The sequence below is a fragment of the Tachypleus tridentatus genome, chromosome 7 (genome assembly GCF_004210375.1).
Source record: "Tachypleus tridentatus isolate NWPU-2018 chromosome 7, ASM421037v1, whole genome shotgun sequence".
NCBI classification, from domain to species: Eukaryota; Metazoa; Arthropoda; class Merostomata; order Xiphosura; family Limulidae; genus Tachypleus; species Tachypleus tridentatus.
Genome location: NC_134831.1, coordinates 10494167 through 10517908, shown reverse-complemented (window position 1 = coordinate 10517908; position 23742 = coordinate 10494167). Strand labels below are relative to the sequence as shown.

Sequence of the window (23742 nt, the reverse complement as noted above, 5' to 3'; positions counted from 1 at the left end):
ATGCATTTTAATTGCATGGTTTTAATTTACTTTCATCTTCAACTACATGGTTTGGATTGATATGTTTGATGTCATCTTTTAATTACATCGTTTAGATTGGTAAGTGTGATGTCATGGTATCTTTTAAGTACTTGATTTTGACTTATATGTTTGATGTCAGTAATTTTCTTTGTCTAGTATGTTTGATGTCGTCATGTCTTTTCATTACGTGGTTTTGGATTTACATGTTTGATGTCATTGTGTCTTTCCATTACATGGTTTTGGATTGATACATTTGTTGTCATCATGTCTTTTACTTACGTGGTTTTGACTGACATGTATACTGTAATCATGCTTTTTAATTACATGGTACTGATTGATTCATTTGATGTCAATATGCATTTTAATTGTATGGATTTTATTTACTGTTATTTTTTAGTAACATGGTTTGTATTGATATATATTTGATGTCATCATGTCTTTTAATTACATGGTTTTGGATTGATATGTTTGATGTCATCGTGTCTTTTAATTACTTGGTTTGGATTTATATATTTGCTGTCATCTTGTCTGTTAATTACATGGTTTTGACTGATGTTTGTTGTCATCATGTCTGTTAATTACATGGTTTTGACTGATGTTTGTTGTCATCATGTCTGTTAATTACATGGTTTCACTGATATGATTGATGTCATCATGTCTTTTACTTACATGGTTTTGAGTGATATGCTTACTGTCATCATGTCTTTTAATTACGTGGTTTTGATTTACTGTCATCTTTTAATTACATGGTTTCAATTGATATGTTTTATGTCATCATATCTGTTAATCACATGGTTTTAACTGATATGTTTGATGTGAACATGCATTTTAATTACGTGGTTTTGATTTACTGTCATCTTCAATTACATGGTTTGGATTTATATGTTTGATGTCCACATGTTTTCTCATTACTTGGTTTTGACTGATATGTTTGATGTGAACATGTATTTTAATTACGTGGTTTTCATTTACTATCATCTTCAATTACATGGTTTGGATTTATACATTTGATGTCATCATGCTTTCTCATTACTTGATTTTGATATGTTTGATGTTATCATGTCTTTTACTTGTGATTGATATATTTGATGGCAACATGCATTTTAATTGCATGGTTTCGATTTACTGTCATCTTTTAATTACATGGTTTGGATTAATAATTTTGATGTTATCATGCTTTTTCATTACTTGGTTTTGACTCGTATGTTTGCTGTCATCTTTTAATTACATAGTTTTGATTGGTATGTTTGTTGTCATCATGTCTTTTAATTACATGGTTTAGAGTGATATATTTGATGTCATCATGTCTTTGAATTACTTGGTTTTGACTGATATGTTTGCTGTCATCTTTTAATTACATAGTTTTGTTGGCATGTTTGTTGTCATCATGTCTTAATTATATGATTTGGATTGACATGTTTGCTGTCATCTTTTAATTACATGGTTTCAATTGATATGTTTGATGTCATCATGTCTGTTAATTGTACGGTTTTGATTAATATATTTGCTGTCATCTTGTCTTTCACTTACATGGTTTTGATTGATATATTTGCTGTCATCTTGTCTTTCACTTACATGGTTTTGATTGATATATTTGCTGTCATCTTGTCTGTTAATTACATGGTTTCACTGATATGTTTGATGTCATCATGTCTTTTAATTACATGGTTTTGATTTACTGTCATCTTTTAATTACATGGTTTCAATTGATATGTTTTATGTCATCATATCTGTTAATCACATGGTTTTAACTGATATGTTTGATGTGAACATGCATTTTAATTACGTGGTTTTGATTTACTGTCATCTTCAATTACATGGTTTGGATTTATATGTTTGACATCATCATGTTTTCTCATTACTTGGTTTTGACTGATATGTTTGATGTTATGTCTTTTACTTGTGATTGATATATTTGATGGCAACATGCATTTTAATTGCATGGTTTCAATTAACTATCATCTTTTTTAATTATGTTGTTTAGATTGATACATTTGATGTCATCATGCCTTTTCGTTACTTAGTTTTGACAGATATGTTTGCTGTCATCTTTTAATTACATATTTTTGATTGGTATGTTTGTTGTCATCATGTATTTTAATTACATGGTTTGGATTGATAACTTTGATATCATCACGTCTTTGATTTACATGGTGTTGATTTACTGTTGTCTTTTAATTACATTGTTTTGACTGATATGTTTGATGTCATCACGTCTTTTAATTACATGGTTTTGATTCATACATTTGATGTCAACATGCATTTTAATTGCATGGTTTTAATTTACTTTCATCTTCAACTACATGGTTTGGATTGATATGTTTGATGTCATCTTTTAATTACATCGTTTAGATTGGTAAGTGTGATGTCATGGTATCTTTTAAGTACTTGATTTTGACTTATATGTTTGATGTCAGTAATTTTCTTTGTCTAGTATGTTTGATGTCGTCATGTCTTTTCATTACGTGGTTTTGGATTTACATGTTTGATGTCATTGTGTCTTTCCATTACATGGTTTTGGATTGATACATTTGTTGTCATCATGTCTTTTACTTACGTGGTTTTGACTGACATGTATACTGTAATCATGCTTTTTAATTACATGGTACTGATTGATTCATTTGATGTCAATATGCATTTTAATTGCATGGATTTTATTTACTGTTATTTTTTAGTAACATGGTTTGTATTGATATATATTTGATGTCATCATGTCTTTTAATTACATGGTTTTGGATTGATATGTTTGATGTCATCGTGTCTTTTAATTACGTGGTTTTGACTGACATGTTTGATGTCATTTTTTTAATTACTTGGTTTGGATTTATATATTTGCTGTCATCTTGTCTGTTAATTACATGGTTTTGACTGATGTTTGTTGTCATCATGTCTGTTAATTACATGGTTTTGACTGATGTTTGTTGTCATCATGTCTGTTAATTACATGGTTTCACTGATATGATTGATGTCATCATGTCTTTTACTTACATGGTTTTGAGTGATATGCTTACTGTCATCATGTCTTTTAATTACGTGGTTTTGATTTACTGTCATCTTTTAATTACATGGTTTCAATTGATATGTTTTATGTCATCATATCTGTTAATCACATGGTTTTAACTGATATGTTTGATGTGAACATGCATTTTAATTACGTGGTTTTGATTTACTGTCATCTTCAATTACATGGTTTGGATTTATATGTTTGATGTCCACATGTTTTCTCATTACTTGGTTTTGACTGATATGTTTGATGTGAACATGTATTTTAATTACGTGGTTTTCATTTACTATCATCTTCAATTACATGGTTTGGATTTATACATTTGATGTCATCATGCTTTCTCATTACTTGATTTTGATATGTTTGATGTTATCATGTCTTTTACTTGTGATTGATATATTTGATGGCAACATGCATTTTAATTGCATGGTTTCGATTTACTGTCATCTTTTAATTACATGGTTTGGATTAATAATTTTGATGTTATCATGCTTTTTCATTACTTGGTTTTGACTCGTATGTTTGCTGTCATCTTTTAATTACATAGTTTTGATTGGTATGTTTGTTGTCATCATGTCTTTTAATCACATGGTTTAGAGTGATATATTTGATGTCATCATGTCTTTGAATTACTTGGTTTTGACTGATATGTTTGCTGTCATCTTTTAATTACATGGTTTCAATTGATATGTTTGATGTCATCTTGTCTTTCACTTACATGGTTTTGATTGATATATTTGCTGTCATCTTGTCTTTCACTTACATGGTTTTGATTGATATATTTGCTGTCATCTTGTCTGTTAATTACATGGATTCACTGATATGTTTGATGTCATCATGTCTTTTACTTACATGGTTTTGAGTGATATGTTTTATGCCATCATATCTGTTAATCACATGGTTTTAACTGATATGTTTGATGTGAACATGCATTTTAATTACGTGGTTTTGATTTACTATCATCTTCAATTCATGGTTTGGATTTATACGTTTGACGTCATCACGTTTTCTCATTACTTGGTTTTGACTGATATTTTTGATGTTATCATGTCTTTTACTTGTGATTGATATATTTGATGGCAACATGCATTTTAATTGCATGGTTTCGATTTACTATAATCTTTTTAATAACGTTGTTTAGATTGATACATTTGATGTCATCATGCCTTTTCGTTACTTGGTTTTGACAGATATGTTTGCTGTCATCTTTTAATTACATATTTTTGATTGGTGTGTTTGTTGTCATCATGTATTTTAATTACATGGTTTGAATTGATAACTTTGATATCATCATGTCTTTGATTTACATGGTGTTGATTTACTGTTGTCTTTTAATTACATGGTTTTGATTGATACATTTGATGTCAACATGCATTTTAATTGCATGGTTTTAATTTACTTTCATCTTCAATTACATGGTTTGGATTGATATGTTTGATGTCATCATGTTTTCTCATTACTTGGTTTTGACTGATATGTTTGATGTCATCATGTCTGTTACTTGGAATTGATACATTTGATGGCAACATGCATTTCAATTGCTTGGTTTTGATTTACTGTCATCTTTTAATTACATGGTTTGGATTAATACTTTTGATGTCATCATGCCTTTTTATTACTTGGTTTTTACTGATATGTTTGCTGTCATCTTTTAATTACATCGTTTAGATTGATAAGTGTGATGTCATGGTATCTTTCAAGTACTTGATTTTGACTTAGATGTTTGATGTCATTAATTTTCTTTGTCTAGTGTGTTTGATGTTGACGTGTGCTTTTTCTTACATGGTTTTGACTGACATGTTTGATGTTGTCATGTCTGTTAATTACATGATTTTGATTAATATGTTTGATGTCATCATGTCTTTTCATTACGTGGTTTTGGATTTACATATTTGATGTCGTGTCTTTTCATTACATGGTTTTGGATTGATACATTTGTTGTCATCATGTCTTTTACTTACATGGGTTTGACTGACATGTATACTGTAATCATGCTTTTTAATTACATGGTACTGATTGATTCATTTGATGTCAATATGCATTTTAATTGCATGGATTTTATTTACTGTTATTTTTAGTAACATGGTTTGTATTGATATATATTTGATGTCATCATGTCTTTTAATTACATGGTTTTGGATTGATATGTTTGATGTCATAGTGTCTTTTAATTACGTGGTTTTGACTGACATGTTTGATGTCATTTTTTTAATTACTTGGTTTTGAGTAATATATTTACTGTCATCATGCCTTTTAATTACATGGTTTTGATTGATATATTTGACATCAACATGCATTTTAATTGCATGGTTTTGATTGATACGTTTGATGTTATTATGTCATTTCATTATCTGTTTTTGACTGATATATTTGCTGTCGTCTAATCTTTCAATTACATGGTTTTGACTAATGGTTTGATGTCACCATTTTTTAAATTACTTGGTTTGTATTGATATGTTTGCTGTCATGATGTATTTTAATTACATAGTGTTGGTTGATATGTTTGATGTTATCATATCTTTTCATTATATAATTTTGACTCATATATTTACTGTCATCATGCCTTTTAATCATCAAGAAAGAGGTTTTACCTGAAAGTCTGGATTACTTGTTCTAATCATACTGCTAGCTTACCAAATAAGTCATGAATGAGTTATACAACCATTATAGAAGTATGTTTCCTGAAATGTTATTTTGATGAGTAAAATATACACCACCAGAAAAGGCCTGAGCATGTTTTATTTGATTCTTCATATTTATTAATTAGAGGTGGTAATCCCCAACATACTGTAATTTGTAGAGTCATTGGTAAAGAGGAAAATTACTTAGAATTGGTATTATTACTATTTAGGGCTACTGATCCTGAATGGAAAGTCAATCATACATTAATTTGAATTAAAAAGTTTGTAACAATAGATTGACTATGTATGGCAATAAAAATTGTTCTGTGCTAGAGATATTAATACACAGTTCTTTTCCATCTCCTCAACAATTTATGAAAAATTCTTGTGTGTAAAACATAAGTGGTACATCCAACTATTGCTGTTTTGATGGTCTTCTAACCATCTCAGTAACGTATTGATAACATCACAAACATATAACTATATTAACACATTTTATTATAAAAATTATAAAATAACAGGTTTTGAATAATAAGAATATGTGAAGACTTTATGTACTTACATTGTATTTATATTTTATGTACTTACATTGTATTTATATTTTGTGCACGTACATTCTACTTATATTTTATGTACTTACATTGTATTTATATTTTGTGTACTTACATTCTATTTATATTTTAAGTATTCACATTGTATTTATATTTTGTGCACTTACATTGTATTTATATTTTGTGCACTTACATTCTATTTATATTTTGTGTACTTACATTCTATTTATATTTTAAGTACTTACATTGTATTTGTATTTCCTTAACAGCTTTTTATTGGAACAAACACATGTCAAATATATCGCATAAATCTCATGGAATTTTCATGTCATCTTCTTTATACCTGTCACAGTTTTCCTGTTCTGGATGTTACCTTTCCTTAGTAAGTCCAAAATTAGTGAATTTATTTATTCACTTTAAATAAACAAATTGTTAAAATAAAAACTTGTTTTACTCAAAGGAACCTGGTAAAACATACACTTTCAGCATGTAAAGTTTCATTAATTTAATATCTACCAAACATTTTGATTTTATATGTTTTTATCATTTTACAAGTTTACTGGTATTAAACTTATCTGTTTATAAACAGCAAGTGGCTTTTAGAGTTTTGATTTGTTTCAGTGATTGTTCCCAACTATTTGCCACATGTTCCAAAGAACACATTCGAATATGGAATATTTCATCAGGCCAGGAACTGCTTCCAGTCACTGTCCCAAACATGACATGTCACTCTATAGAATTCATGCGTGATGGAAAGAGCATCATTAGTGGTGAGCTGAAAGTATATATAATACAGAAATGTAGCTCTAAATGGACAAGTCTAAAACTTAAAGACTGAAAATGGTATAAGAAAGTAAGATGTATGTACCTAATATAAACCACTTAATTTAACATGTTTCAAGTTATTTTTAATGACCTTGTTCATGTATATAAGAGATTTATATTAAATTAAAAAAAACTGTGTTAGATATACTGAAAATTTGTGTGTCTAGCCTTGGTTTCATGAGCTCATTCCTCAATACAACAGAACAATATACTACATTCATTACTTCTAGGTATCAAGCAGGCAGTTTAACTAAAAATATTCTCAACCCTAACATTACAAAGCCACCTCTAACTTGTTGGCATTATACAGTACTATGGAAAATGTTTCAGGACAAAGTCAAAAACTATATTTCAGGCTACTTTTAAAGAACAGTGGAAGGTACATTACAGGTGAAACATCAAAGTTTGATAAATCTTCATATTTAGTACAACAGAAACTTAGTGTAAGTGCTTGGGTTCAGAAAACAGTTGATACTTTGTTTGTCCACATTTTGCTTGAAAAGTGAAGACACTCTTTCAGTCATTGTTGCAACATAATTAATCAAGGTATCCATTGGTATTTTACTCCAAACATTTCTAATACACTTTCATAAAGTTTCTTTGAAAGTAACTTTTAATTTGTCAAGTTTCTCATCTATCAAATCTTAGATCTACTGAATTGGGTTAAGATGGAGGGCTACTGCATAATTTGAAAGACTCCAGCAGCTTCTTTCTTATCAAAGTAAGGCTGGATAAATGTTTGGTCATCACCTTCTAGTTAGTAGAATTCTTTACCAATAATACACAACCCACTGGGTGTACCACCATAGATCAGTATCTGATGATAGTTGTGCTGGTCCATTATTCCATTTATTTTGTAAGTACCTCCTCTTGCTTCAGGAGAAAACAGTCTCATATGTGAAAGCATTGTTGAGATAAACAAGGTGTTTACATCTGAAAGATGCTTATATAGAAAACGATTACAAAATCTATGTTAGGTAAAAGTTGGAAACATCTGCATATTTTATGAAACAACAGAATCTTAGATACATTATTCTGTAAGATTTTTTTATAGCAATGTTGAAAGTTAGTTTCTGATAAAATGAACTAGTAAGTTATCAGTGAAATCTCCTGGTGCACAGATACACTGATTAATTTTTGTAGTAAACTTTACAATAAAAAACATGAAACTTATCTTGTAACACGTGGTTTTATCAATATCCAAGACAAGATCTTGAAAACAACATTAACTAAAACAAAGATAAGTAAACTTGGATTAAACCGTTAATGTGCAGTTATAGATCACTAGTATACATTATTTATGTTTCAAGATCGATTTGAATAAAATAATAATAAATATCTTTTAAATAAGCTGAGAATATTCTCTTCTATTTATGTTAGTTCAATATCAGTTGACAAGTTCATCATCTTCAGGAGACTATTGTCAGTTTAAAAATAATTTTATTTATAGGCTGTTTTGAATAAGTCAATTTGATTAAGTTTTTTTTTGACTTACTAACTAGTGAAAACCTTGGAACTACAACTTTCATTAGAGTTCTTTGACTTCTTCAAACTTTTAGCTTGGGATGACGGAAAAATTCGGGCATTTACACCACGTACAGGACAAACAATCTTCACGATTAATGATGCTCACAACAGAGGTGTTACTGCAATTACTACAACCACAGACTGTAAACGGATCATCAGTGGTGGTGGCGAAGGAGAAGTTCGAGTATGGGATATTACAGCTTCCAAACAGGTACTGTTGCTTGTGGTTGTATAATTAAGGCCGTTTGTTGTATAAAGAGTACCTTCTATGATCCATATAACTTCAATCAGTATACTGTTTTCAATCACTTATAGAATAGTTTTATAATACAGACATTATACTTTTCAAAATTAAATGTTATATGGTTTTTATCTAAAGGCTTACAAGTTTCTTACCACATTATATACCAGATTTACTAGACACTCGATACATTCATATATATTACCATGTGTACAGAATGTGGAAAGATAAGTCAGTAAACTGAAATAATTTTGTCAACTGTTTCTACATACCACATACACAGAAAGATAAGTCAGTAAACTAATATTATTCTGTCGACTGTTGCTACATAGAACATATGAATACTAGACATAGAGTAAGGTAAGTCAGTAAACTGATATTGTTCTGTCGACTGTTGCTACATACATCACATGAATACCACACGTAGAGTAAGATAAGTCAGTAAACTAATATCATCCTGTTGACTGTTTCTACATACATATGAATACCAGATGTAGAGAAAGATAAGTCAATAAATTTGGTACTGTCAAGGGACATAAGGGACCAGTTTTTTGCATTAAAGTGTGTAGCAAAGATAAAGAATGTATGAGTGCAATCACACATGGCACCTGCATTATTTGGGATTTAAAGTGAGTGTATATTTTTGTTTTGATAACTGTGCCTCATACAATATATGAATGAATACCACATGAACAGAAAGATAAAGACATCACATTGATATCAGTGTCCACTGTTGTTGTCTACAATAAATGAATAACACATGTACAGAAACATAACACAGTAAACTGATATCATTCTGTCCACTGCTGTTGTATACAATAGATGAATAACACATATATAGAAACACAAGACATTAAACTGATATTGTTCTGTCCACTCGTTGTATAAAATAGATGAATAACACATGTAAAGAAACATAACATAGTAAACTGATATTGTTCTGTTCACTGTTGTTATGTGACAAATACGATTGCTTAATGTACAAAACAAATAATTATTTTGTTTTCATACAGGTTTTACGTGAAACTATGAAGGAACATAAGGGACCAGTTTCTTGCATTAAAGTGCGTAGCAATGATAAAGAGTGTATTAGTGCAAGCACAGATGGCACGTGCATCATTTGGGATTTACAGTGAGTGTATATTTTTGTTTTAATAACTGTATCTAATACTGAAAGTTTTATTTGTTAGTTTTTGATAGATGGCTAGTTGTACTAACCATTCATAATTCTTTGGCTAGTTTTTAATGAGAAATAGTGTGATTGACCATCACATTATAGTGCCCTCACAACTGAGAAGATGAGTATGTTTGGAAATTGGTTTTGATCACATGACCAGCAGATTATGCGTCAAGTGCCCCATCAACCATGTTTAGGCCCTTCACTTAATTTTAGTAGAAGAAAACAAAAATTCAAAATCGTTCCTCAAACATGAAAACATTTCAGGTAATCTTCGAAAATGGCTTTGAAGATTTAAGAAAATAAATACATTATTGAACAATTAAATGTAGAATAATTAATTGGGTTTTTATAGTAGGGTAAATAATAAAATTCACAGTATGTTAAGAGTAATGAGTCATTCACAATAGTATGAAACAGGTTCTGTGTGCTCTTTTGAGTCATTCACAATAGTATGAAACAGGTTCTGTGTGCTCTTTCCATGTCATTTTTATTACATAACTATGTGCACAAGCCCATCTGATGTTAAGTGTTTCAGTTATAGATACAAGTTTGTGTAACCCATTGCTAGTATAAGTCTGATTTTTTTATATTTATAGAAACTTAAACTCCAGTTGTGGAATGATTCTAAGTCTGTAAAAAATGTTAGCATTAGACATTAACTTCCAAACTAAAACCTGTATGTCCACTAGGAGGTTTATCAGAAGCCAGGTTATATTTGCCAATACTCTCTTCAAGTGTGTGTGTTATGGACCCGAAGAATGTCAGCTTATAACAAGTGGCACGGATCGTAAGATTGGATACTGGGAGGTGTATGATGGATCGCTGATAAGGGAACTTGAAGGATCCAAATCTGGATCAGTGAATGCCATGGATATATCGCATGATGGACAAGTGTTTGTGACAGGTGGTAATGACAAGATAGTCAAGGTTAGTATTAACCTGCAAAGTGGTGTTAAGATACAATTAAATATAATGAGTGACTAAGAAAACAAATAGTAGTAAATTTTAAAAAAATAAATAAATTTTATCTTTTGATGTGAAGCAAGATACTTGACTACTTTAACCTAAACCCAGTGTATGTACAGCTGCAGGTTACAAGTTTAATTATAGTTGTATCCTGTTTAAGCTGTGTTATCTACTCGCCCCAACCTTCTGTATCAACTAAAGTTGTTATAAATAACAGTACTCAATTAACCTACAACTGTTGTATGTTAATGCTGCTAAACAGTGTAAATGAATAACCACAGGTAATGTGACTGACAACCTTGTTATGTATTACATTGACACAATGTCATCCATAATGTGAGTGAAGGTAAAGACAAACCTCTAGTGATCTTTTAAACATGTCTCTACCATCTGAATAACACATTCACCACCTTCTTACTAAAAAAGACTGGTGAAGTTAAACCATATTAAAATAACCAAAGCACTGATGTAAAATAGTCTTAAGTTCAATGTTATTTTTTTAAGGTGTGGAAATATCAAGAAGGAGAAGTGACACATGTTGGTATTGGCCACAGTGGAGACATTAATAAGTTGAAAATATCTCCCACAGACCAGTATATTGTTACAGTAAGCAATGATGGTGCTATTCTTATTTGGAGTTTTCCAAAGCTTTGAAGACATCTACAAAACATTACCAAACCTATTTTACTTTTAATGTGTATTCTTTCAAACAATAATAAAGTAAACTTTCCAGTATCGCTTCCTTGAATACTTATTATAACACAATTTCACTTGTAAACAGAAAATTTGAATTGTTTTAAAAGCACAACAGAAAGGTATCTTTATTTTGGTCATAAGCCTACACTGAATACTGTTTCTCTAGTTATTACACAGCTCATACAGTGTTTGAATCTCCTTTTCATCACTCACATTTGCTGGTGTTTCAAGGATCATGGGTATATTGTTAAGTCGTGGATCATTCATGATGTGTCGAAATCCTTCTATGCCAATGTTTCCTTTCCCAATATTTTCATGTCGATCCAAGTGACATCCTAATTTTCCTATTAAACAATAAAAATTATGGAAAGAGATATGATTAGAATACGTATATGTGACAGTAATATATGTTTAAATGATGTGTGTTCTTGAAGAAGGTACATTAACAGTTCCACTCTCAGAAAGCGAATCCCTCTTTAAAGTATATATTTTAACAGTAAAGGTCACATGACTGGCTTTTAAAAAACATTACTTGATATTTCAGTCTGCTACATTAAATTTGAATGTATGTAGATCTCAGCATACTGTTATAACAACCATCTGTAGTAATGATACACAAACAAATTAAATTTGAAATACCACATTTTAATGTCTTGGCAATTACTTTTTAAAATATGGAAAATAATTTCCACGTCAAAATTTCAGAGATGTAATGAAACTTATGAAAAGAGCTATTGTCGTAAGTGTACTATTCATAACGTACTTAGTTCTTCCATTACCTGCTGAATCGTTAAGATGAATGGCTTTTAAATACTTTAAACCAATAACATTCTCAAATTCAGTCATCATCTTCTGAAATCCCTTGGGTTGGGACAGATCAAAGCCTGGTAAAAACAATGAGTTAAGATACAAATCAGTTTTATTAGACCATGCTTCAAAGTGTAAAGAAAATCTTAAACCTGACATCAAACTCACTGTGTGTGCTGCAAGACACATGGTTAATTACTAAACTCATAGTTTATGGGATCACTTTAGATAAAAATCATGTGACAAACATTTTTGACTTATCCAATGAATCAAATGTGTCAATATCCAGTTAATGTTGAAGATATATATAAAAAGGTAATTATAGAAGTACTTTCACATGATAGTTACAACTAGCCAAGTCTTTTTAATATTTCATACACACTACTGGAAATAATAAAACTGTGCTTTTAGAAATAACATATATAAAAAGCACTTCAAGAACCACACAGGAACTATCTGATACAAACACCTACCTGCAGCAAAAGCATGACAGGTATCAAGACAAATTCCAACTCTGGACTTATCTTTCACTTTCTCGATTATTTTCCTCAACTCCTCGAACTTGCCTCCTACCGTATTTCCCTGACAACTCATGTTCTCTAAAACTACATTTTACAAACACCAGGTTGAAGGATTACACATAGTAGGTGATACACTTACATTAAGCCTATTTTATTATTTATGACTGTTTATATTACAGTAACTTATCAAAGGCCACAGTTTTAAATTCTCACTCCAGAAAACATCAAAACAAAACATTTTATACTCTATTACGTTACTAAATGCTTTACATATATTTATGAACTATTAAGTCACTAAAGTTTAAAAAGAGAATTAATATGTCTATTTTAACATACTATACTTTTATCTCTGAGCTTTTGGCCCAATGGATGCTTCTGTTGGAAGATTGAAAATTGGGAAATAAAATTATTTTAATGAAAAGTCTTTATATGATTGTATATAATAATTAATATAAGCACATTAATAATTAGTAGCAGAACTATATGACAACACAAACTGTAGAGTAGATATAACATTTTGTGCTTATATCTGGTAATTGATACAGAGTATAAAACTATTATTATACAATAAAGACTTCAGAAATCTAGTCATAAAATTAGTATATAATTTACATGGAAATTTGTGTTTATGTTGTGAATGGTAATGTGATTAAGTTACTATCATTTATGGTGAGTAATGACCAGTTGAAGACACACAGATATAAATAAGATTACTTATGTAGTCCTAAAACAATCTACTATATTCCTCCATATAAGGTCTTAACCTGATGTAAGAGTAGACAGTGCTTTTTATTTCTTGATATTTAGTTTCAGAAAAGTTTAATGTGTTATATCAAATACAGAAACAGATTACATAAGAAATATTTCAAGCAAAAAGAGTGTATAAGAAAAAAATGTGAAACATTCCTTGGGGGTTTAAAATCTACTTACCTGTAATAACTGAACTGGTTTTACTGTGTGCAAGATTTATACTTTCAGCGATCTTTTCCAGACACGACTCCACACTTATTTCTCCACATGTTGAGCCTGGGTAATAAAAAAGTACTATTTCTTGTTACATGTTTCCTACTGTAATAGTGAAACACCAAGACATCATTTCATGTTATATATCTTGCTAGTGTAATAGCAAAACACCAAGAAATCACTTCATGTTACATTTCTGTTACTGTAATGGTGATGTGTAATGTATAGGGTATAACAGATGCTCCATCTGGTGTGTAGTAAGATGATGCTTCAAACATCAACTATTTATATCAGAACATAATTTACATAAAACCACATGAATGATAACTTCTGTTAGTTTCACAAAAACTAAATTACTTACATTATTTAATAAAATAAAACCAATGTTCTAGTGTTATAAAGTCCTTTATATTTATTAGCAATATGTTACATATATACAGGGTGTTCGGAAAGTCACTGTGCACTTACATGTATATATTTACTAACAAACATGTTTCAATATAGAATACAGGAGGTAAATATGAATGACAACTATAAACAATGTTGAAAGTGATCCCCGTTGGCATCAATACAGGCCTGGATCCTTCTTATTTTGTTTCTAAACACCGCTATCAGTTGCTGGCTTGAAATAGACTGAATAGACATATGATTACAAAACTGCACAGTGACTTTCTGAACACCCTGAATGTATTACTAACAACACTTCTACTACTAATACTTTAACTCTATGTATGTCTAACAACAATATTTCTAGTATTAATACTTTATGTACATGTATGTCTAACAACATTATTAGTATTAATATGTTATGTACATGTATTTCTAACAATATTTCTAGTATTAATACTTTATGTATATGTATTTCTAACAATATTTCTAGTATTAATGCTAAGTACATGTATGTCTAACAACAATATTTCTAGTATTAATATGTTATGTACATGTATTTCTAACAATATTTCTAGCATTAATACTTTATGTATATGTATTTCTAACAATATTTCTAATATTAATGTTAAGTACATGTATGTCTAACAACAATATTTCAAGTATTAATATGTTATGTACATGTATTTCTAACAATATTTCTGGTATTAATATGTTCTGTACATGAATGTCTAACAACAATATTTCTAGTATTGATATGCTATGTACATGTATGTCTAACAATATTTCTGGTATTAACACTTTATTTTATATACATGTATTTCTAACAACAGTATTTTAGTATTAATACATTACGTACATGTATGTCTAACAACATTTCTAGTATTAATATGTTATGTACACGTATGTCTTACAACATTTCTTGTATTAATATGTTATGTACATGTATGTCTAACAACATTTCTAGTATTAATATGTTATGTACACGTATGTCTTACAACATTTCTTGTATTAATATGTTATGTACATGTATGTCTAACAACATTCTTAGTATCTGGGCTTCCACTAGAAAAAAATAACTCTCTTAGCCACTGTGGGTAAACAAAGTAATTTTCTCTTATCCACAATTTTAGGTTGCCAAAAACTGTGTGGTGCATGACTTTTAATATGCATCAATTCCATCCAGTAAAAAATAGTTGTAATTATGTGAAAATCTACAAGACATTAAGTTTTGTACTATTTTTTTTATTCCCCAGCAATCTTCCCCACCAAAAAAAACAAAATAAACCTGATAAAGAGAAAAATAGAGATACATTTCTCAAAATACCACAGAAACAAAAAAATGACTTAAATCTAGAATATGGTAGCATGATTAGTAAGTAGATAAATCCAATGGCAGCTCTTCAGCCAAATCATTCTCAACAGAAGATGTGGTAGACGTTGACACCTGAGGTTCCGAAACATTTCTTCAACAGGGAATGGTACCCACGTCTGTCTTTGTGAGTGACCCAGTATCTGAATGCAGAGTCGAAGTTAAAATGATCTAAAGGTATGGACTCTATGGATAAGTTCAGTAACATTTCTGTCTTGGCCACAGACAGACTGCTCCTGGCATCTGGTTTGATGCTGTTGTACCTGCTAATTTCCCACTCACAGTCAACAGATGTAACTGGAATCATTAATCCAATTGCTGCAAGCTGAGACAGATTTGGAAAAGTTTGACAGGTCTGGTGGATGTATTCCTTGTAAAAGCTCTTCATGTTTCTGGTTTTGTGAGCATCCTGTTCCATTATGTTCCTTAGTAGCAGCCATTCAGTCAGTGCCTCATCCTCATTGACCAAAGGAGAGAAGTGCTGGATGAGTTTCTTCAGATCATCTTCATCAGATACTGCTCTGATGTGACATGGGCTAAATATTGAAAAAAATGACATGATGTTTGTGTCTGGGAATGCTACTTGTAGTCTTGTGACCACCTCTTCAACAAATGACTCAGCAGCTGATCTATACTTTTCACTTTGTTTATCAATATCTTTGATGTCATGGCCTCTATAAGAAGTGTAACCACTGGCATCAGGTGCTTGTGGAAGTTCCTTGAGTGTGGTCTGTGTGTAAGGACCAGGGATGTGTGCCAGCCACTGAATTGACAAAATTGATCCATCTTTTTTATGATCAGGCTAAAGCCTGATCATAAGATAAATCAGCTCTCTGTAGAGACCTTGACAAAAGTCCAAAAATGCCAACAGCGTCAGCCACAAAATGTGTCATCATGACAAAGCTGTAACATGACATTTGCTGGACTAGACCATGTAGCAAGGTTCAGCTTGGAGTACCACGTTCCATTGCTACAACCTGCAGGCAGCTTATCACAGATGCAATACAGTTGACTAGTGCTTGGACAGAATCATTAAAAGAGAGCCATTGTGTGAAGAACACTTGCTTGATTTTGTTGCTTTTCTCTCCATGCAATGCTTTGCTCTCTTCTAGAACCCGACACAACTTGGGAGAATATTTCAGGCTTTTTGCAAACTGGTTCAAAACTGAAATGTACTTCACAAGGTATGGCACCTGATTTGCTGCCTTTTCAGCTACCAACTATAATCTGTGTGCCAAACAATGACTTGTTATTATCCAGGGGCATTCCTCCTTACATTTTGTAGCAACACCTGTTTTTATTCCCACCATGACAGTTGCACCATCAGTTGCAAGTCCAACTAAGTCAACACCAAACAGTCCTTGATCTGCCATGACTGAGCGCATTGTGTTGTAGATAGAATTAGCCCCAGTGTTAGTCAGCTCACGCACAGCAAGGAATCGACTTGTAACCTCACCTAATGATGAAAGATACCTGATATAAGTTATCAGTATAGAGGTGTTTCCTGCATCAGTTGCTTTATCTGCTTCAAGGGCAAAAAATGGGAAAAGCGATGCCCGAAAGTTTGCCTACATTTCATCCTGAACTACATGATTTAGGGCACTGTACATATCACCCAGAGACTGGCTGTGGGTGTATATGAAGCTCTCTGCTCCACTTTGTGATTGAGTCTGTAGTTTCTTTAGAGAGGTCACTCCCTGTTACAAAATATATAAGATCTTGTGTTTTGAAATTAAAGTAATAAACAAAGATATTTGGAAGAGTTGGCTAGCTACTTAAACTTGATAGATATTTTCAAAATGTTTCACTTTTAGAAAATTGTCAAATTGCCTTTTGTTTTATGAAAATACTGTAGAAAACAAAGTATTTTATTGGTACTAGAATGAAGAATATTCTTACATTGAATACTTGTAGTGAAAGGAGGGAATGAAACTTCACAGTTGGGATGGCTTCCTTTGCTTGTACAAGTAATGTGGTCATCTGTGCCTGAATGCCACCTTTACACCCCACATACACATTCACAGCAGCAGTTGACATCTCCTTCTTCAAAACTTGTGATGCTACTGCACTGCAATGATCTTCTGACCGTGCATGCTTCACAAAGTCATCTTTTTTAGGCTTAGTAGCAGTTTTCCCAGTGGAAGCATAAATATTTATTTTCTTGTTGTCCCTGCATAATTTGCAATGAAATGTATTTTATTGGGAAACATGTTCTAGCCAAGGAAACTGTGAAAACCAAGTTTCTTTAAAACTCTGTGAAAATAGCGGGTATATTTTGTTTTCACATCGACAGTCTGATCACTGCTGCAAGATTCAGTTTCTTCAGAGCTGTCTTTTCTTTTGGAAGTGGATTTCCCACCATCAATTGATGTTGTTGTTTCTACCTGTATTTCCCTTCTTTTGAAAAAAACTTGATATATCTAACTGTTAAGATGTCTTTTTATCTGATCCAGGAGTTGTCATGATTTCAATTCAAACACATGCCAAACGAAACTTGGGATTTCCACTTTGATACAGACCATATGTTGGTTTGACAAAAGTCAGGTTTTCTCTGATTACTGTTTGTGTACCATGGGCAGAATCAAACATGTAGAAATGAAAATAAAAGAAATCATTAGCAGAGCTGAGTAATAATTTTTTTTAAATTTAATTTGTTAGTTGTCATATCCCTGAAATCATAAAAATACATAAATAAAGAAAATATAGATTACAGTCAGTGGTAGTTTTTAAAGATGTTTCTTGTTTCTTCAACTCAAGGAGTTGTCATGATTTCAATTCAAACACATGCCAAACAAAACTTGGGATTTCCACTTTGATACAGACCATATGTTGGTTTGACGAAAGTCAGGTTTTCTCTGATTACTGTTTGTATACCATGGGCAGAATCAAACATGTAGCATAAGAAATGAAAATAAAAGAAATCATTAGCAGAGCTGAGTAATAATTTTTTAAAAATTTAATTTGTTAGTTGTCATATCCCTGAAATCATAAAAATACATATATAAAGATAATATAGACTACAGTCAGTGGTAGTTTTTTAAAGACGTTTCTTGTTTCTTCAACTTGCTAGGGGCACCTCTACTTATTTTGTAAATAAATTAGTGGTGTTTGTCAGTTATGTTTTTTTAAATCAATTAACAGTTTAAATGACTCACTGTTAACCTGACTTGTTTACACCACCAGTAGTTACTTTAGCTGGTTGTGAAAGATGTTTCTACTAAGGAGGTTTACTGTATCTAGTTACATAAATGTCTCAAATACCACCATGTTTGTGTAATTCATACTTGAACCTTCCTTTATGTTTCTTTGTTACAATTCACTGTGGAACATGTTTCTAATATATTATTTAGATAAAGATCAAAATCTGTACTGATCAGTGAAAAATATGGTTTCTTTCTTGACAAAAGATATAAAAAAGGCACCTGTGCTAGTTAGTCCAAGTGTCTCTATTCTATTATTATAAACTTACACAAGCCAAGAATATTTATTTATGGCTTCTCTCTTTAAAAATAGTTTTGATTTTTACAGTTTACACTTTAAAATACATTAATTTACACCTATAATCTATTGCTTCATAGAAGTAATGCCATATCTATCATTCAAAAACTTGTATATATTTAATAATAATCACAAACAAGTAGCTTAAAAATCCAACAATCAACCTTCCTTTTCTACAACACTGGTTACACACATTTATCTTTATAATGAGTCTGTGGCCAATTTGAATTACTCTTGAATTTATATTAGGTGGAAGATGACACAAGTGAATCAGTCTTACCTGGGTGGAAGTTGAACATTGGTATTCCAAGCATCTCGCATCGTTTTAATTCATCAATCAGGGCTTCTCTGCTCTTCCTGAGTGTTTCTTCATTCGGAGCTCCACAGTTCAATAGGTATGAGCCATGTGGGAGAATCAAATGACAAGGGTAATCATGCTCTTGACATGCTTCTCGAAACTTTTCTGCTGTTTCTTTGCTAAGCGGTTTACATACCCACTGGCGCTGAGAACGAAGAAATAAGCCGAATGCTCTAGCACCTATAGCCTTTGCATTATAGACTGCATTTTCCAAACCACCTACAATATCAGGACAAATAAAACAAAAACAACTTTAATGTTGATGACAGGAAGACACAAACAGAGACAAATGGAAGACACAGACAGAGATGGCAGGCAGACATGGACAGTGACAACGGGAAAAAACAGACACTGACAGATGAATACAATGGGGAAACACAAATCTAGATGAGGAGAAGAAACAGACAACGAAAAATTCTACAAATGTCAGTTAATACCAAAATTAAAAACCATTTATTAACAAATCCTAGTCACACATTTTGGAAATACCAGAATTATGTTCAACCTTTAAGAATCCTCATTAGAGACAGTAATACCTAACACTATAAGTCTTTGTTTAAAATCTAAGTGTCAATAATTATTGAGACTCAGTTACTGGGACATATCAATTTAAAAATGGTTGTGTTGAGTAATCACCTCGATTTTAATGGTTAACACAGCTTTTAGGGATAGAAATAATGAAATAAAATTACATTAACTTAAGGGAAAGCTTCCAGGAAGGTTACCTTCTTTCATGTAAAGATGTAATTCCTCATCATTTTTTTTTAAATTTAATCCATGCAATATGTTTACTTTCACTGGTCATAAGTAAATGAATAGAGACGGATCATGCATTCCCAATTGCAAAAGCCAACTAAAAAAATGAATTTCCTGAACCAATGTTAAATTTCTTGGGAATATAGAAATATTTCAATCACTGGTTCTGTTTAAAACCTTAGTGTCATTCATTATCTAGGCTTAGTTCTTGACATATGTCTGTTTATCAATAGTTGGGATAAATATCTGTGTTAAGTAGCTAAGACAGCTTTGTTTAAAATCGTACAGCCAATAATTATCCAGGCTTAGCTCTTCATATCTGCCAGTTTAATAATGCTTATTTCAGTATAAGTACTACACAGCTTATGTCTTACAATGTACCAAGTGATAACAAATAGTCATAGTTAACCATTATATCTAATTAAACTTTCAACATGTGTTCACTCGTATACGCTACTGTATCACACAGTAAAATATACTTCTGACTATGAAACTTCACAACATTCTACATATTTTTAACAAGTTTTACATATATATGTATCACAATTACTTCAAATGGTCTTGTGGTATTAACTATCCTAACTGCTTTCAAGATACTTACCAGAAATGGACACATGAGCACCAACAAACTTTTGGTTAGTTAAATTTAGGCTTTTTTCTCTCTGTTGTTTACTGTTGGATTTCTTAGCTTGGGCACCAGGTTTTTTCATCATCTTTCTTTCTTTGTTAACTGTATAGTTTTCACTTTTTACAATATTTCTATTATGTTGGTTTTCTTGATTTTTAGTGGTTAAAAATTCACCATTTGGTTCTTTTTTCATTGTACTCTTCCTGGGATTAAACTCTTGCTTAATAGACTTAACTTTAAGTTGTTCTAAAGGAATGGTCATTTTTCTCTTTCTGAGGCCATATTTCTGTGTAGACAAACAAGTTCTTTCATCACTTAATTCTGTGGGAAATTCTTGTTTGACAGTCATAATTTTCTTACTGTCACAGTTTTCCACATGACCTTCAGATGAAGATAACACTTCAAGATTTAACTTTTTGTCAATGACATCATTTTCCATTTTCTTCTTTTGAAGTTCTTTATCAATACTGTTTTTAGGCATTTTTAGTCTGAAAATAGAAGAAACAAATCACACTAAAAACCATCAATATCCCCTTTTCTTTCACATCCTTGAAGACTGTACCTTTATGATTAATTAATAACAATAATTTATTAAACCTATTCATTCCTTATTTGGTCAAAATGTAACTCTTATAAGGGTCCCAATCCTTTCCTAGAATATTTTGTTAATGTTGTAAGAACTTACCAAGCTTCATTTACATTACTGGAAGCAACGTTTTCTCTCTATCTAGTGACATCTTGTTATTTCTAAAGGTTTACTTTCCTAAGCTTTGGGATGAAAATTCCTTACTTCTTGCATTGCTTGTTAAGAAAACATTGGAAGGTTTAAAGAATGATATGACTCCTGGAATAGGCAATATTTCCTAGTAGTTTTGAAGGAGGTTAAAGACAGGATACGTAAGTCATTTGCTATTATTTTGTTACAAGTCTTTTAATAGCTGGTAGGTTTTAGAAGAATGAAGGATGGCTAATGTAACATCTCTTTCCAACTAAGATGGCACAGATAGCCTAGTTGCTTTGTGCCATAAAATGCCAAACCAACCAACCACCCAATTGAGGCAATAAAAATGTTTCAGTGACCAACAGCCTTCAATCAGCAGAGAAAAGTCTGACAAAAGATAACTGGTAAGGTCAGTTATTGTTATAAGATATTCAACATAGTTTAAATAAAGAAAAATCTTGTTTTCCTGATCATTTGATATTTTTTTAGAAAATGTTATTGTTTATGTGTGTGATGGTAAGGGTGTAGATTTAGTGTATCTGGATTTTAAGAAAGCATTTGGTAAGGTTATACATAAAAGGTTTATAAAGAAACTTGTCTCTATAGTTGTGGAGATAAAAGAATGGTCAATAAATTACTTAAATGTATTGATGGTGTTGATTTTCAAAGGATTTAGGTTATCTGGTGGATTGGAGAATAAATAGATGATGGCATTTAATGATAAAAGCAAAAGTCTGTGGATTACAATAATGTGAATTATATCAATGAGTTCCAGAAAATTATAATTTCTGTTCAATGAGAAGTTGCAGTTGTGAATATACAAGACTCCCATAAACAACATACTAAATTATTGTACACCAAACAACAAATAAAAACATCTATAGTAAAATTAATGTTGAGTTTGCACAGTTTATTTCAAGACAAACATCTTCCTACTCATTCTAAATCAGCTATAATAATATAATCAACATGATCCCTGAATATTTCTCAGCCATTTTGTGGAGACAAATGATTGATGTTAGCACTAGAAAAAGGGTTTCTACTAGTGGGCATTTGATTAATAAGAGTAGGTGACATGCCAAAGGATAGCTTCATGCTCTACTTTGGGTTTTTGTACTTTTTATGTACAGAAGTATTTTAGAGAAAACATTAAAATTATTAATAAATACTTTTTAGTCATTATATGTGAAAAACAATGCCATATAATGAACTGAGTGGTACGTATAATTCTTAAAAAATGTGTATATATATATCTGCCCAATTTCAACTAACATCATACCAAAACTATGATGAATTCAAAATGTACCCATACAACAGATTGCCTTGACAACTGTTTGCTTTATGTCATAAACACGTACAAATCTATCGATTGTGAAACTGAATACAAAATATCTTCTTTACTTTAACAGGTAAATATGTAAATTCACACTTTATATTTAATGTCTGGTTGTTGAAAGTTTTTAATTTCATTTATTAATATAATAATTTAATATAAACTGGATTTTAATTTCAAGTTATATTATAAGAACTAACTCTTATTTTGTTTATCACGTTTCAGGCAATGTCTCAGGTTACCGGGTAAAGACATTCATGTGGTGCAAAAGGTTGATTTACAAGTGCAATTTATAAATTTTCTCATTAATTAGTAAACACATAATTCAAACTGCTTTGCAAATCTACTCATGTCTTACCCTTGAATCCAATGGTGTGTGATTTATTTATTATTTTCACTGCTCAAAATTCAACGAAACCTCTAATTATAAATTTTGAATTAACAGCGTTATCCACGAAACATATCTAAATGTGACTAACTGAAACTTTAGACTTAACTAAGTAAAACTTGCACATTTACAGCTTTAACCTAACCGCTGACAACTTTTCTGAAAAACTGATAAACCCGTATTTTGTTCCAATAATGAAAACATCCAACAAGTATTTTTCTACTCACATTCACAACATCAAATCTTCTTCACCTTAAACTATATCTACAAATTCAAGTTAAATGGAAACTCGCGCTGAAGGTACAAATATTATCGCCACCTCTTGATATTTTATAATATTTTAGGAAATCGGATTCCGTTTGTTTTTCAAATGATTTT

General features: G+C 31.1%; 2 protein-coding genes across 5 annotated transcripts in view; one reads left to right on the top strand and one right to left on the bottom strand.

Moving 5' to 3' along the window:
* The window catches only part of LOC143257912 (cilia- and flagella-associated protein 52), a 20315-nt gene extending 8641 nt beyond the window's left edge, over window positions 1–11674 (top strand). Inside the window, exons 4-9 of the mRNA XM_076516952.1 lie at window positions 6467–6579; window positions 6819–6967; window positions 8582–8760; window positions 9804–9922; window positions 10660–10897; window positions 11441–11674. Coding sequence (XP_076373067.1) covers window positions 6467–6579; window positions 6819–6967; window positions 8582–8760; window positions 9804–9922; window positions 10660–10897; window positions 11441–11590 — 948 coding nt within the window. The 3' untranslated portion in view covers window positions 11591–11674. The remainder of the gene's footprint in view (window positions 1–6466; window positions 6580–6818; window positions 6968–8581; window positions 8761–9803; window positions 9923–10659; window positions 10898–11440) is intronic.
* On the bottom strand, window positions 11607–23742 carry LOC143257913 (putative endonuclease 4). Of its 4 annotated transcripts, none has more exons than XM_076516954.1 (7): window positions 23592–23742; window positions 20896–21410; window positions 19461–19757; window positions 13891–13986; window positions 12913–13044; window positions 12412–12516; window positions 11607–11976 (listed from the first exon to the last, which is right to left on the bottom strand). In XM_076516954.1, exons 2-7 carry the CDS (start codon window positions 21401–21403, stop codon window positions 11795–11797), a joined length of 1320 nt encoding a protein of 439 aa, XP_076373069.1. In that variant the 5' UTR covers window positions 21404–21410; window positions 23592–23742; the 3' UTR covers window positions 11607–11794. The 4 variants fall into 4 exon arrangements, with proteins under 4 accessions (XP_076373069.1, XP_076373068.1, XP_076373070.1 ...); XM_076516953.1 differs by having other exon boundaries at window positions 23335–23737; XM_076516956.1 differs by having other exon boundaries at window positions 11732–11976; window positions 12396–12516; window positions 23335–23738.

What these genes read in the sequence shown, in the direction of transcription:
- LOC143257913 (XM_076516954.1), bottom strand. Translation starts at nt 21,403, where the DNA reads ATGCCTAAAAACAGTATTGATAAAGAACTTCAAAAGAAGAAAATGGAA. An exon ending in AACCAGTTCAGTTATTACAG is followed by an intron (nt 13,045 to 13,890) that starts GTAAGTAGATTT and finishes TGTAAAATGTAG; the next exon opens with TTTTAGAGAACATGAGTTGT. An exon ending in CTGTCATGCTTTTGCTGCAG is followed by an intron (nt 12,517 to 12,912) that starts GTAGGTGTTTGT and finishes TGTTTTTACCAG; the next exon opens with GCTTTGATCTGTCCCAACCC.